Raw genomic sequence first — 13,484 nt, 5'->3', positions numbered from 1 at the left:
TTGAAGATGGTACAGCTATGCCGAGTTTGAACTTGGCACTGGTGGATTCTCCGAGGCCAACTTCCTGGCTGAGGGGGGATTTGGATCCGTTCACAGAGGGGTTCTACCAGATGGACAAGTCGTTGCTGTCAAGCAACATAAATTGGCTAGTTCTCAGGGTGACCTTGAGTTTTGCTCAGAGGTAGAAGTCCTGAGTTGTGCTCAGCACCGAAATGTTGTTATGCTGATTGGATTCTGTATAGAGGATAAGAGAAGGCTACTAGTTTACGAGTACATATGCAATGGATCATTGGATTCACATTTATATGGTGATTTCTCTTGCTCTCTTGCATCCGAACTTCTGTTCTTATCAGACTTATGTTTGCTACTTTGATTTTTATTAATCTGATGCCAACTAAAAGCAGGTGGTGAAGTAGGATTAATTTTGACGATGTTTTTCATTTTGAATACAGTGATTGAAACAAGGCATATATTTTCCTGATATGATTGTAAATTAGTCTAATATTTCAAACTATTTCAGGGAGACAGCGAGAACCATTAGAATGGGCTGCACGGCAAAAAATTGCCATTGGAGCTGCTCGTGGGTTACGATATCTTCATGAAGAGTGTAGAGTGGGATGCATTATCCACCGTGACATGCGGCCTAACAACATTTGATTTTATGTTTCTTATGGTAATTATGCCATGAGTTTGTGCATTAGAGATTATTCGCTGATTGTGATGAGTCTCATTCTTAACAATTGATTTTCATGTATGGCACAACCATATTGGCAGATGAAATGGGCCTGGGCAAAACTGTTCAGGTATGTTCTTGTCCATTTGGTTTGATTATGCCTTCATTTTTATTTTTAATCATTGACTTATTAGAGTAAAATCTGTTATTGTCTACCAGGCCATTACATATTTAACTTTGTTGAATCACTTGCATAATGATCCTGGTCCACATCTCATGGTATGTCCTGCTTTTGTTTTGGAAAACTGGGAAAGGGAACTAAAGAAGTGGTGCCCGTCAGTTTCTACTCTTCAATACCATGGGGCTGGACGAACAGCATATTGCAAGGAGTTGAACTCCCTCTCGAAGGCAGGGTTGCCTCCTCCATTTAATGTTCTTCTTGTGTGTTATTCACTTTTTGAACGGCACAGGTTCGTTTGTCTACACAGAGATGCCATTTCTACAAAATATTCCGGTGTTAACTACATGTTTATAATTTATATTCACTCTAGTCCACAGCAGAAAGATGATCGTAAAATATTGAAGCGCTGGAGGTGGAGCTGCATGCTGATGGATGAAGCTCATGCTTTGAAGGATTGAAATAGCTTTAGGTGGAAAAATTTGATGGCTGTTGCACGGAATGCAAACCAACGATTGATGTTGACTGGGACACCACTTCAGAACGATTTACATGTACGCATTCTGTTTAATTGAATGTCATTGCCAAAGTCTTGTCTTTTGATTTTCTGTCCATTTAACTGTTTCGTGTTACTGAACAAAACAATCCTTTGGGTACATTAAGAGCATTATATACCTTCCCTTTTCTTGGAGGTTGCGTTAGAAAGGGGAAATAAGTGGCATTGCTTCTTAAAGCCTCTGTAACCTAGTTATATTCCAAACATCTCGAAATCAGAGGTTTTAGGGTGATTAAGAAAATATTTTGATATGGTTTTATCCTTGTTGAAATGGAAATATTATGTACATCATTTATAATTATTTTCAGTTACTTTTATGATGAGTAAAATTGTAAAGCTCATTTCTCTTTTAAGCGCTTTCAAATGAAGGCAATGTTAAAAACCTCTTCCCTTGTTTCCTTAAATTCCTTCCCCATTTATAACCTTCCCTTTTCTTTCCTTTCTCAAATTGCACTCACCTTCAATGACAGATTTTCTAACAAGCAAATTTTATGGGACACGATTAGATGCCTAGCTTCTATTTGGTGTAAAGCTTATGATTTGAAAGTTTGGAAGTTCTGGTTTAGTGTTTCATAGATAAATTTTGTTTTGTTTTGCTTTTGCATAAGGGATCACTTATCCCCACATTTTGTATTATCCTTCTTCTTGTCTTTATGTCTTAATGAATTTTATTTTAATTCTCTTTTTTATAAAAAAGAATCCCAATTCGTATAGCGGAAACTTATCTCCAATTACGATATCTTCATGAAGAGTGTAGAGTGGGATGCATTATCCACCGTGACATGCGGCCTAACAACATTCTCATAACTCATGATTTTGAACCACTGGAATGGTAGTGCTTGCCTATTGTACAATGCATTCTTGTAGGTTTGTAGTTTACACTATAAAAGGCACCTTTACCTCACTTTTGAATATCCACCCATCTACATTTTTAAATTTACTTACCATTGGATGTAAAAGACAGAATTTTCTGAGTCTTGTATAGATTACATTCTAAACTCTGGTGTATGCTGAATTTGAGTTGGATTACATACATGCCTAATTTTTCTAACAGCATTATATTGTGATTTCAAGGTTGGTGATTTTGGATTGGCGAGGTGGCAACCTGATGGAGACACGGGTGTGGAAACCCGAGTAATTGGAACATTCGGGTATGTATTTGTGTTTGTCCTGAATGGTTTTCATAATCAAAACTTGTCTGAGAAATATGAACTCACAATTAAGATATGTTGTTATTGTGTAGGTATTTGGCTCCTGAATATGCTCAAAGCGGCCAAATAACTGAGAAAGCTGATGTTTATTCATTTGGGGTGGTATTGGTGGAGCTTGTTACAGGGAGAAAAGCTGTGGATCTCACGCGGCCTAAGGGACAGCAGTGTCTCACTGAGTGGGTAAGTTATATTTGCAATTTTTACTCGAACCATTCTGTGAAAAATTTCACCCTTTATTTTATCCCCAACCAAACATTGCCTAAGAGTTAAAGTATGGCTATGTCTATAATTAACAATCAGAAATCCTATATTAATCCCCTTTTATGTTTCTGGTTGTTCATGCCAAGTCTTGTCGAAATTTGAGTAAATGTCTTGATATTTAACAGACACGATCTCTGTTGGAAGAATATGCCATTGAGGAACTGATTGATCCAAGGCTGGGGAACCAATACTTAGAAAATGAGGTATATTGCATGTTGCATGCTGCATCATTATGCATACGGCGAGATCCTCATTCCAGACCACGCATGTCACAGGTAAACAAGTTCTTGAACTTATTTTTTGTTGGAAAAAATTGCTTTGAAGAATTCTCAATCACATATATATTATAATTTGATCAAACTCTGTTTTAAGTTAAAATCAATAGGAAAAGCTAATGCTGCATGTTTAGATCATGTTTTTTGAATTTGACCATGTTCCCTGCCTAACTGTTTTTAAAATTATTTCTGCTTGTTTATTCAAGGTTCTTCGTATACTGGACGGCGACATGGTCATGGACGCAAGTTACATTTCAACTCCAAGTTATGATGTGGGAAACCGGAGTGGCCGACTCTGGTCGGTGCCGCTGCAGAGGCAGCACCATTACAGGGGTCCTCTGTTAGAGGTGTCACTTGAATCATTCGGTGGGAAGCTATCTCTTGACAAATAGAGGCCTGCATATTGGGACAGGGACAACAAAGCAAGAAGGACTTCATGTGAAGATGACATTTAGAAAGGGGTTGATACTTGATCAAAATTGAGAATTGCTTTTTTCTTGTTATGCTAAATATGTTTATTTTCCCTCCTATTTTGTAATTTTGCATCTTTCTATCTATCTTTCTGCAGTGATCTAATTTTGCATGTGTATAATAGCAGGGTGAAAGTAGGATAGGTAAAAAAATATAGAAGTTTTTGAAATTCTTCAGGGAAAATCATGTACACACTATTGTGCCTAAAAGGGCCTCTTTGACTTGAGAGAGTTTGTGGGGTCTTGAAATGAAATGAAATGGAGTAGCTTCTTCTAAGTTCAAAGATTGTTGGTTTAACTATCCCTTTTCACTTTCTATGCGCGTGTCCATGCACATGCATGCGTTGAGAAGCAAACAAACATGGTTTGATGGTTGTCATCTGAAGTTCTGAACCAACTTGGACAGCGATATAGACAAATCAGAGTTAGCCTTTTGCATCTATGAAGGGTACTAAAATCACAGGGTAATTAATAATGACACTTCACCTTTTTGAGTTTGAATGATATCAGAAACATTTTATTTATGAAAATGTACACTAAACTCTAATATATGCAAGTCTCATGACTCATGATACAATATCTTCATATTTTATAAAATATAGCACTAAACTCAATATCTCATAATTAAAAAAGAGGTAAGTATAGACATGACAAAACAAAAGCAAAAAATGCTGAATATATAGTAGCAGTTAATGAGACTGATAGAGTTTATCCATTTTAAAAATCTTAAAATTTTGAAGCAATTGATAAAACCAAAAAATCTTGGTTGGCTGATGTTGACAATGTCCTATGCTTTTTTGAATTCTTGACTTGAAGAGTTAATAAACTAGTTTTTAGTACAAAATATGTTCTCAATTTAAATCAACTAGAGCAAGTTAAAGATAACACATTCATTAAATCAAGTCCAAGGGGTGAGCTCAAAGTCGGCATCAACATCTTCATAGGGCAAATTAGGAGCTTGATCAACATTTCCCTCATTTTGATTTGTATCCATATCTTCCATAGCATTGTTACTTGGTCCATCATTATCTTGGTCATCTTCCAAATTTAATTGATCTACATTTGTGTATTTTTGACAATGGTGGCGTTTCTGATGGTGTTTGAGATGAAGCCATTTTTAAAATTCTAGCAAAAAAACCAAAAATATTTTCAGCAACAGGATTTGCTTAAATCAGTTTTTAAGCAACACAACAACCACCACCATTTCACCAAAGTTCTCTGATTCAACTAACAGCAACTCCAAAGTCTAAAGTCTAAACAAACCAGCAGTAAACAACAACACCAAAGTTTTCTGATTCACCTAACAGCAACTCTAAACAACCAACAACTAAAAAACTATATACCAAATAACCAACACAGCAACTAGCAACAGCAGCAACCAGCAACAAACAGGGAAAATACAATTCAAGAACAATTCAACAGAATTGAAGTGCCTCTCAACTGAGAAAGATCGAAAAGGCAGATTCAAGACAAGAATCAAGGGACTAGAGAGCAAAATGAAAAAATTTTCTGACAAATGCCAAGGATCCGAAGCAGAGACCAAATTACCAACCAGCAACCAGCAACAATATAATTCAATTCAACAGATACCAAATTACCCACCAGAATCCAGCAACAATACAATTCAATAACTACTCTAAAAAATCAAATTTATCAACAGATTTCGTAACAATAGGTCAATAGCAGAGGCACTGACCTGAGGGAGCAGAGGAAGTGATGAACTGAGGCAGAGACTGTGAGTGACGGAGAGGTGAGGCTGCAGAAGCGTTCTGACCTTTCTGAGCTAGTTGATGAACAGCGCTGATGAGGACCACCTGAGACTGAGAGTGACGACAAGAGGTGAGGCCGCGACTTGATGAACAGAGCCGACGAGGACCACGCGAGACTGAGAGTGATGACGACGAGGTTGGCAGGGGGGTGACGACGAGGACGACGCGAGACTGAGAGTGATGACGAGGTTGATGAACTTAAATTCTCAAAGTCTCAGAGAGTCAGAGAAGTGAGAACTCTTCTCAGACGCCATTAGGGAGATCAGGAGATGTGAGGTGAGGGCATGAGGCAATGGGGGAAGGGGGATAGCCATTAGGGTTTCATTTCAGTTTGGGGAGGGGGAATTATTCATTAGAACGACGCCGTTTTGCTTAGGAATAAAAAAAAATTCACAACCCGGACCGGGTCACATCACCCGGCCGGGTCACCAGTTTTCATCGAAACCCGCCAGGTTCCACCGGATCTATTGCAAGTCCGGTTAAAAAAAATCGTTGAACCGCACAAAAGCCGACTGGTCAGATCGAACCGGAACCAGGCCGGTTTACACAAAAAAAGGGACGCTCATTCGTTTCTTTCTCCCTTTCTCCGTTTCTTTCTTTCAGTCAGAGAAATCACCCAAACCCAACCACAAAACCCTAGCACTGTAAGCCTACACCACCGCCACAAGGAGTGTCATACTGCCGCCGTCCGTCGCACTCACAGTTCGCGTTCCGTCATCTAGCGTCCCTCGTGCTCCAAATCTTCAACCCCTGTTTGCTGTCACCGATCGCGGTTGCTTCCTCGACCTCGGCATCTGTCGTATTTGTCTGCTCAGCCGTCCTTCCGTCGCCGTTTGTTTGCCGTTCATGTTCACATTTTCGATCGCATTCTTCGCCGTACGCGTTCGCTCGGCGTTCACCGTTCGCGTTCAATCGCCCTTCACCGTTCGAGTTCGCGTGCGTCTGGAAGCCACGTTGCTCTGCTTCAAACTCTGCGACCAACCCGCGCGCTCCACACAGCCTTCAAACTGCTCTCCTTCGTCCCCGCCGTGAGTTCCCTAAACCCGCCACCAGACAATACACTCGCACAACACCAACACTCTTCTTCGAACTCTGCAACCTATGATTTATATTACAATAAGTACTTATTTTATTTGATATTGGTTTGGATGTTTTGGTAGACTAAATTAAAGTTACAAAAGTTATGTTCTCTTCTCTATCACGATGAAATCAAGCTTTGAATTCTCTTATTTCGTTTTAATTTTACCGCACTCAACATGTTTGATGAATTGCTTTAACCATATTTCTGGTTGGTTTTATACTTGCTAGCTTTTAGAAACTTATTAAGTTGATTGCATGTGAAATTAGAATAATTGGATCATAGTAATGAGGAAATTTTAGCTGTACAAATAGCATCTTTGCAGAAAACATGTTAGCATGATGATTGCACTTGCATTAGTGTTCATCTGGTACATGTTTAAACTGTTATTGTGAACTTCTTAATTTGCTAATCATTCTTGTGTTCTTGTGTTACCTTTTTTTTTGTTGTGATTTTCTGTTATTGAATTTCTTAAGTTGATTTGCTAAATTGTTGGGCTGTTGTCATCCTAATTTGTCAAATTGTTCGGTTGCTGCGACTTCATTTGTTGGATTTTCTATTTAGGTCTTGTTCTTGTTTATTTGCTAACTTGTTGCAGTATATTTATTGTTTATTTGCTGGATATTGGTGATCATTGTATTTGAGATTGTTTACTATGAAAGTTAGATGTGGTGTTGAAGTCCATGATTAGTGCATCCCTTTGATTTAAATTCTAATTTTGTTAGGACTTAACGGGTTGCATTGGTTAAACACTAATAAATATTTTATGTATGCGTTTTGATTTTTTAAGGAAATATGATATGACTATGATAAGGGTTTTATGGGCAATTAGGAGGTACATTGTTAGTGAGTGAGAACCTATGCGAAATGATAATTGAGCTCATCAAGCATTCATTCATTCTTAATGACAGTGACATCAAACCCAGTACATAGTCTGAGTTCCTTGAAGACCTCTGTAAACAGGTTTTTTCATCTGATTTTATGTGCATATCATCCATGCACTAGCTTTGGTTGTTTATTCTGATTAAAAAGGCATAAAACAGCTGGCTGGGCATGGTTAATTTGCATATGTTTCTCCCTGTGTTCCCGCATGTTGTTGAATTGGTAATCAATAAATTCACCTTTTTGCTGTAAATCGGTACTTTACTAGGATTTTTTAAATTTGTTGCTGTAACTTGCACTTGTTGCTGAATTTACTGCCTCTCAGTCACAGAATCAGAACAGAATGCTCAATCAGTGCTTGAATACTTGGCTTTGCTCACTGATTGTATTTGATGATAAATTTTAAGTTGATAACTTTTAAAATTTACATTTGCACTGCCCATGTTACTGATTCACTGTTCTTTCAGTTCTTTTTGTTGTTGTTAATCGTCTTGATGAGGTTTGTTAAAATTTGAACTGCCTATATTACTGAGTGTTCCTTCAATGATTTTGCTTGTTGTTACTCATTGTGGTGAATTTTGTTAAAATTTGCACTGCCTATGTTACTGATTCACGGCCTCATGCCTCTCGTAATTATCAACGGCATGAATTCCAAACCAAAGCCCCAACTCTTTGTAAAAAATTGTAATGAAAGCTTATTGGGACTTTTTCTTTTACTTAATGTATGAATCAGAATGATGAGGCCAAGTTGTGAATACACTAGTGTCAACGGACCATAATATGTATGGAATTTGTGACATTAGAAGGATGTAATAATAACAATAATGGAGTCATGTTACTTGAATACTGAGGTTTAACATTTAAACTCTCAGCTTGTCAGCCCTGTTTGATTCTTCATCTCAGTCAATTGAATCGAATCAGCCATGCTTTCTTTTTATTTTTCTCTTAGTTGATTCTTAATTTTTCTAATGTATGTAAGCTTTCTGAACCAGGTGGATCAGATTATGTAGTTTTCTTGATTTGGGCTATTTTTGGAGATGCATTAGAAGAGCTATTTTATTATTATGGTTGGTATAATAATATTCACATGTTCTGTATGCTTGTGATTGTTTCGGTGTTGATGGTGGCCCTCTTATCCAACTGCTCTTGTTCTGTAGTATGCTTACTTTTATAAGTATTAAGGTTAGACAGATATTTTGTGTTGTATTTTACTAGAACTGAACCCTAAAGAGTTGGTAGAGGATTTGAAGAAACTTGTATTTGTATATTATTCATTTATGTGTGTATTCTAGCCTGAGTCTTGCGCTGTTGATGCTTGTGGTTACTAATTCTGAAATTTTAAAGTTGTGCTTGATTTTTGGTTCTGAATATCTTATCTTCTGTGACTAGGAAATAGGAATAATTTGTTTTGGTTAATTACTTAATATTGCTCATAATTTTTGTTAGCTGTATTTTGAATTTTGTTTGCTGTGACGTAGAATCATTTTGTTTGAAATAAAAAACCCCAACCCTAGAGGGTAGAGAAGGAAGAAGAGGAATTGATTGAGAGATACATTGAATCAATCAAAATGAGATGATTCTGTTATGACATGAGGTGAAAGCCAAGTGAATTACAATGAGAAAGGAAATTACTATTATAAACTAACTAACAAAAGTTGTTAGCATCTACTCCTTCTTACTAACATCTAGCTATAACTAAGCTAATTATAATTAATTTGTGCTGACCCATTACTAACTATAATTAAGAAAGTCCTTACTAAGATATATACATACCGTAACTCCTATCATTATCTCTAATTTTCCTATTTTTTAAGTTGTTTCTTTTTTCTTTGATCTTCATATTCTCTAAATTATGCTTTCTAGAAAACTGCTGTTGCTGTGCTAAATTAGACCTTGATCACTAATGCTAAGTTTGTCTCTGAAGTGTAGGAAGTTTTATGAGTGTATAACCTTTGTGAAAATATCATCCACTTGCACAGTTTTTGAGATTTGGTATATTCCGATTTCTTTGTCATTTACATGATTTCTAAAAAAATACAAGTATATCTTAAAATATTTGGACTTATTATGTAAAATAGGATTGACATCTAATAATACTGCACTGAAGTTATCACAGTATATCATTGGAACTTCTATTAAAGAGTTATTTAACTCATCATAGTTTGTAATCAGATCAATTTTTCTACTATATCTACTATACTCCTATAGTATCCTTTTATACTTGTCCTAGTCACAGTCGTTAACTTGTTGATGCCTAAGACACCAATTTTGAATCAACAAATACACATTATTCAATAATAGACTTTTTATCATTAAGATCCTTAACCTAAGTTGTTCATGATTTTTAGCTTTGCATGTCTTATTTTTCTGTGACTGGGGAATAGGAATCATGTATTGTGGTTAACTACTTAATTATGTTCATGATCTTCGTTAGCTGGAATTTGAATTCTGTTTGCTGTGACTTGGAATCATTTTTTAGTATTTATATTGGTTTATTCTAGCCTGAGTTTTGTGCTGTTCATTGTTTGCCTGATGTCCTTTAATTTTGTTCTGAACTGAGTTAATTGGAATTGAAGTAGGTAATTGGCATAAGAGTATATTTAATTTTGATCAGACACACCTTCGATGTTGTTGTGTTATTTTTCCGAACTTTTCATGTTATAGTTGCTGATGTCGTGTTGTTGTTGGTGTTCTCTTTTGTTTTTTTATTTTATATTCTTGCAATTAATTAGTGACAGAAAGAGTAAGCGTTGTGTACCAAATATTAAAAGATGATTATGTGGGATTATGGAAAGCATTTGTCAGCGAGTTGCTGTATAGAAAAAACGAAAAGTTGGTAAGCAACGGTTGCTTTGTTGAATTGGGTCCCTGCGCAAGTAGATGGAATTATACTTCAAATCTGTGAAATTAATATAATCCACTTATAGTAATTATAATCTTTTCTTGTTGTTATAGTTATCTTTTACTTGAGCTCACAACTATAACATGTTTTGGGTAGACGTTACTGTTTCTGAAACGGGAAAATCCTTGGTTTTTCAGCTGCTGCCTCTGCATTTTATACTGACTTTAACCTGTTTTTTTTTTATTTTTTTCTAATATATGTGTTTTTTTCTATGCAGGGGTTTACCTTCATGACCCCACAGCATTTCTTGCAGCTGTTGATCCTACTCTTGTAACCTGGTTGGAAGGGTAGTGTTAGATATCAAACCATTGGCATTACACGAGGTCTTACAATACTGTACAACAAACAGAAAAGGTGCTATTATACTGGTTTGAAATTTATCTTCAACTATTTGCATTTTGATAAAAGAGATGTCTTAGAGCAATGGTTGAGTTATCTTTGTATGACCTTAAGGTCACGAGATTAAGTCGTGTAATTGGTCATGGATGCATTTATTATGTTAGAATGTATAGATTACATCCTCTAGGAATGGTGCTTTTGCACGTGGTTTTTTTTTTCCTTTAATTTTTGCAGTTTAATCCAGTATATATGAATTCGTTACTTGATATAGAGTAAACTTTTCCAGAATTGCAAAGGGTAAGATTCGGTAAGAGTTTGAAATGTATTAGACATAAGAATGCCACACTCTTCTTGTTACTAGCTGATGTTATGTATACCTAATAATCATCTTGCATGTTAGAGGATGAGATCCTGAAAACTGTAACTATATGAACTCTTTTCTGAATCTTGGGCACCGATATTATAGTACACATTTTCAACTAGACAGCATACTATATTCAGGCAGTGAGGATATTATTTGGAGTATGGACTATGACATTATTTTGACTCTTTCATTCCTCTGATTTATTGTATTTAATGCAGATTTACTTATGCTCTTAATGAGAAAAGAAATTATCAAGTGAAAATAAAAAAAAGGTGAGGGGAATCTGGGACATGGATGCGTCTTAAATTGATAATCCGTTGTCTCTTATTTGAATTGTGTAGAACATAGATTTATTGAGGACTCCATCGAATTGTTTATACTTGGAAAGAACAAAGTAGGGAACTGAAGTCTGATTTATATAGGCTTGGATGAAATAAATGCACATAATTGTTGGATATTCTAAATAACAGTTTAATATTGGTTAGTGAAGTATTATGGGATAAATGTAGTTACTTGTACTAACTGAACTAAATGCTATACATGTTGAATCTGGATATGATTTAATGCTAATTATTATGGATGTTAAGTTTTAGTTTCAGTTAATATCTTAACTAAAATATGACATCTTTGTAATTAAATATTTTTATAAGAGGACTGGATATATAATTTCTGTAAGCATTAAAAAAGTTCAGTTATATTTTTTTTATCATTTTGCAGAAATTCAATGCACCTCAGCCCCATTCCTCTCTGAAATTGAAAGAAAAAGGCAAATCAAGCTATACCCACCCATTTACCCAGCCCCGCTGCCCGCAGCACTGCAGCCACGCCAACCACCGTAGCCACCTCAATTTTGGTGAGAATGTCATTCTATTTCGTATAGACCATTACAAATGGAATTCTAAAGTGATGAAATCATTGATGCTCATTTTTTAAAACAATTAATCTAAATATATGTTGTTATGCTTAGATCTTTAAGATACAAAGAAGATAGTCAACCAAATGAGGGACATAAAAGTAAATACAATTGGATGGATTGTATTAAAAACTTTTAGTTCCTTAAAAGGTGTTGCTGTATTTTATGTAAATTAGTGGTATTTTTTGTAGTCTACCTATCTGTGAAATGTTAATTGTGTCGTGATGTGTTTGTTTTTTTTAAAAATTGGAGGTTTATCTTCGTTTTTGGGATATGTATCCGTCGGATAGCGATTTTTTTGGATCAGACTCCGATGTTGGGTTCCCTAGAGGAGACGATCTAGACTTTTTAGACGACGATTCAGAGGCTGATGAAGATAGACCTCAAGATAAGAGAATAGCAGAGCTGTCACGAGAAGATATCATGCAACTTCAGTTTACAGATGAGGAAGCTGTCTATCGATTCTACAAGACATATGCAATGATTCACGGTTTCGCTGTGAGGTTGGATGAAGTCAAACGCGATAGCGACGGTTCCGTAATTATGCGCCAAATTGTTTGCAATCGGGCAGGCTCAAGAAAGGAAATGGTTAAAAAGGATGAAAGAATCAGGGACCACCGACCCCTAACTCGAAGTTGTTGCCCGGCTAGAATTCGTGCAAGACTAGATACAAAAATTCAGCAATGGAAGGTTGTTTCGTTCTACGAAGAGCACTCTCATGAATTAGTTGCTCCACTCGATGTTAGCATGATGCCTGAGTATCGCACATTCAGTGTCTCGGATAAAGCTCAGGCAAAGAATTTGCACGACATAGGCATTAGGACCTGTCACATCTTGGGATACTTGGCTGCTCAAAAAGGTGGATATGCAAACTTGCCATTCAACCAAAAAGACATGTACAACCTCATTACTCAATATAGGAAGGAAAAGGTGAAGGGTGGTGATGCAAATGCTGCAATAAGCTATCTGAGAGGTAAAGCTGGGAACGATTCTTATTTCTTTGGCAAGTACACATTAAGTAATGAGAATCGATTGGAAAATTTGTTCTGGGCTGATAGGACTAGCCGCATTGATTATGAGTGCTTTGGGGATGTATTGACATTTGATTCGACTTACAATAGGAATGTCTACAATAAACCACTTGTTATATTTTCTGGTAGCAATCATCATGGGCAGACCGTCGTATTTGGTTGTGGTCTTCTTCTTAATGAGGATATTAGTTCATACAAGTGGCTCTTGGAAACTTTTTTGGAAGCAATGGGGAGTAAACACCCTACGGCAGTTGTCACCGACGGGGATCTTTCAATGAGAGAAGCAATTAAGCAGGTCTTTCCTTCTGCAACACATCGACTATGTGCATGGCACTTACATAGGAATGCATGCGAGAAGGTTAAGAACAGTGGATTTCTAAGGGACTTCAAGCAATTGATTTATGCCAATGTGAGTGTTGAAGAGTTTGAGGTCAGGTGGGAAGACATGGTGGCCAGGTATAACTTATCAAGCAACTCTTGGGTCATCCAAACATATGAGATGAGGAATCTATGGGCTCTTGCATATCTGAGGGACCAATTTTTTGGGCGAATCAGGACAACATCCCAGTGTGAAGGGATTAA

General features: G+C 36.5%; 1 protein-coding gene across 3 annotated transcripts; it reads left to right on the top strand.

The window, feature by feature from the left end:
* On the top strand, positions 712 to 1,497 carry LOC110271674 (protein CHROMATIN REMODELING 19-like). Of its 3 annotated transcripts, none has more exons than XM_021122726.1 (3): positions 712 to 803; positions 893 to 1,143; positions 1,235 to 1,308. In XM_021122726.1, exons 1-3 carry the CDS (start codon positions 750 to 752, stop codon positions 1,254 to 1,256), a joined length of 327 nt encoding a protein of 108 aa, XP_020978385.1. In that variant the 5' UTR covers positions 712 to 749; the 3' UTR covers positions 1,257 to 1,308. The 3 variants fall into 3 exon arrangements, with proteins under 3 accessions (XP_020978385.1, XP_020978381.1, XP_020978374.1); XM_021122722.1 differs by having other exon boundaries at positions 1,232 to 1,308; XM_021122715.1 differs by having other exon boundaries at positions 717 to 803; positions 1,225 to 1,497.

The sequence above is a fragment of the Arachis ipaensis genome, chromosome B01 (genome assembly GCF_000816755.2).
Source record: "Arachis ipaensis cultivar K30076 chromosome B01, Araip1.1, whole genome shotgun sequence".
Classification (NCBI taxonomy): Eukaryota; Viridiplantae; Streptophyta; class Magnoliopsida; order Fabales; family Fabaceae; genus Arachis; species Arachis ipaensis.
Note: the sequence above shows the minus strand (reverse complement) of the source record. Positions and strands in the feature narration are given on the sequence as shown.